The 2,873-nt window shown below is 33.9% G+C and overlaps 1 protein-coding gene across 1 annotated transcript in view; it reads right to left on the bottom strand.

Moving 5' to 3' along the window:
* Nucleotides 1–1,006: 1,006 nt before the first annotated feature.
* Nucleotides 1,007–2,873, bottom strand: part of BRIP1 (BRCA1 interacting protein C-terminal helicase 1) — a 189,633-nt gene continuing 187,766 nt past the window's right edge. The window contains exon 18 of the mRNA XM_023516638.1: nt 1,007–1,416. Within this exon, the coding sequence (XP_023372406.1) occupies nt 1,007–1,416 (410 nt within the window). The remainder of the gene's footprint in view (nt 1,417–2,873) is intronic.

Genomic DNA, 2,873 nt, shown 5'->3' with positions numbered 1-2,873 from the left:
TCTCTTAAAAAAAAAAAAAAAAAAAAAATATATATATATACACACACACACACACTACAAAATAAGTATTTAATAATTGACTTATATAAGCAATAATATATTAATTAAAACAATTAAAATCATATCCAATGACACAGACCAAAGATTGACAAACTTTTTTATGTTATAAGCCAGACAGTAAATATTTTAGGATTTGCATGCCATATTATCTCTGTTATAGCTACTCAATCATCTGTTCTAAGGCCATAAACTATAGGCAGTCCCTGAGTGAGTTACAACCATTCAAATGACATATGATTTGTACTTATCAATGGAGGCTATTATAGGTAATAGATAAATATGCCTGTTCCATCTTACATATAAATTCAACTTAAGGACAAACCTATAGAACCTATCTAGTTTGTAACCCGGGGACTGTCTGTACTCAACTCTGCTGTTGTTTGCAATACATACTACATTTGACCTTAACCAAAAGGCTGAGAAGCAATATGTAAATGAATGGGTATGACTGTGTTCCATTAAACTTTATTTATAAAAACAGACAGCAGGCCAAATTTGATTTATGTGCCAGTTTACTAATCCTTGATATAGACCATTATTTCTAATACATTTAAAAATAATATTTATTGTTTAAAATGTCTCTCACCTGATAATGAAGAAATTCCTAGAAGAATCTATAAATTAGCCCAAATTTTTATATAGCTTTTGAAATAACATCTGTTACTTGTATAGTACCTTACAGTACTGTGATATTTACCATCTTATTTGACCTTTACAACCCAACCTGAAGGGATAGATGGCTAGGCAGGTATTCTTTTTTTCTATTATGACTCAAATAGGTTAAGTGACTTACTCATGATCACAAAGTGGCAAAACTAATTAGTGGAAAACCAGATTAGTAATCTGATCTCTTGACAAAATTTGTTCCCATTCCAAAACACCATATTATTTGATTGTTTTATGATAATATCTTATATTATCAACTAACATATTTAAGAAAATTAACCTATACCCAAATAAATATCATTTCACTAAATATAATAAAAGACTTCTCTAGCAAACGTAAATGGGCAGAACTTTTCCTACTTTTCTCCTTTCTGGAAATGATGTCGCTTGGTAGATATGGATTTTTAGTAATCATTTCAGGACTTTGTGGTTCCTGGACACACATTTTTGCTTCCTCTTCCCTAGTATTTTCTGGTGATAGATGACTTGCTGCTTCCAATAAGTAAGTTGGAGTATTATCCTTCAAACAGGTAACTTCAAGTGTAGACTCATTGTTCTGTATATACTTTCCTTGCTTTTTGGATACATTCGTGACCTTTTGGTGCTTTTTAGAAAATTCAGCCAAGGATTCCAGTGCACTTTCAAAGGTTGAATGGTGCTGAATCTGTTGTCGTATCCATTTAGAAAGTCCTAAAGTAAGAGGCAAACCAAGGGGAAAATCTAATTACTTAGTTATTAAGACATTATTTATTAAGATAAAGCTCGTGTTTTGTACAAAAGGACTCTAATTTACATTAGGATTACACAAAATGGTCCTCAATATTTTTTCCTGTAATTTTACTTTATGTGTACAATATGGTCAATGTATCAGTAACATTTCTCTTTATATGCAGTTATTGTCATACAGAGAGATGGAAGAGTCAGGGGAAGTAGGATGGAGAGAGTGAAACATTCTCTCATTAAGAATAATTGGTGGCTCGGCGCCTGTGGCTCAAGTGGCTAAGGTGCTAGCCACATACACCTAAGGTGGTGGGTTCGAATCCAGCCCGGGCCCACCAAACAAAAAAATAGCCAGGCGTTGTGGCTGGCACCTGTGGTCCCAGTTGCTTGGGAGGCAGAGGCAGGAGACTTGCTTGAGCCCAGGAGTTGGAGGTTGCTGTGAGCTGTGATGCTACGGTACTCTACCCAGGGGGATAGCTTGAGGCTCTGTCTCAAAAAAAAAAAGAATAACTGGTGAGGGCAGTGCCTGTTGCTCAGTGGGTAGGGTGCTGGCCTCATCAAAAAAGAATAACTGGTGAATATGGCAAATTAAATTTCACCATACTATTCCACAAAAATTATTGATCTTTCCATATAGATAAATTAGAAATTGTAAACAACACAATCTTCTATTCCAATATTCTAAATTTTATTCCATTTGCAATATTCTATTCTCAAAGGTTTTTTGTTCTCCTTCTGTACTAATTCTAAACCCATCATAAGCTATTCAGGGAGTGAAAGAAATGATACATTCTTTGGGGCAAATTATATCCCATCTAAATTTTTATCATAAATTATTTTTAATACATAAGTAATCAAGTTATAAGGGATATAATTTTACTTATAACATACAAAAGCTTCATAAAAATGAACCATACACACTTCGGACTAAAATTCAAAATCAGATATATGGACTTTCAAAAAATAATCCTGGCTAACAGTTTTAAAAGTCACTATGGTGGCTAGGTGTGGTGGCTCATACCTATCATCTCAGAACTTTGGGAGGCTGAAATTGAAGCACTGCTTGAGGCCAAAAGTTCAAAGCAATCTAACCTCATCTCTACCAAAAAAAAAAAAAAATTTTTTTTAAAATTAGATGAGCACGGTGACATGTGCCTATAGGCCATGCTACTCAGAAGGCTGAGGTGGGATTACCTGAGCCAGAGAGTTTGAGGGTGCAGTTAGCTATGATCATGCCATTGCACTCTAGCCCAAGTGACAGAAGTGAGACCCTATCTCTTGAAAACAATAAAAAAAAGTCACTACAGTATCCTAAATTCAGATAAAATAATATTTTATCAAGAGCTTCATGCAACTTGACTACTATAATTTCAGATACAATCCTCTAGCTTTTTTCTTTTCTTTCTTCTTCTTTTTTTTTTTTTTTT

This window comes from Otolemur garnettii, unplaced genomic scaffold, assembly GCF_000181295.1.
Source record: "Otolemur garnettii isolate 467f Iridium unplaced genomic scaffold, OtoGar3 scaffold00094, whole genome shotgun sequence".
Classification (NCBI taxonomy): domain Eukaryota; kingdom Metazoa; phylum Chordata; class Mammalia; order Primates; family Galagidae; genus Otolemur; species Otolemur garnettii.
The sequence above is the reverse complement of the archived record's forward strand: the minus strand, read 5'-3'. Positions and strand labels throughout refer to the sequence as shown.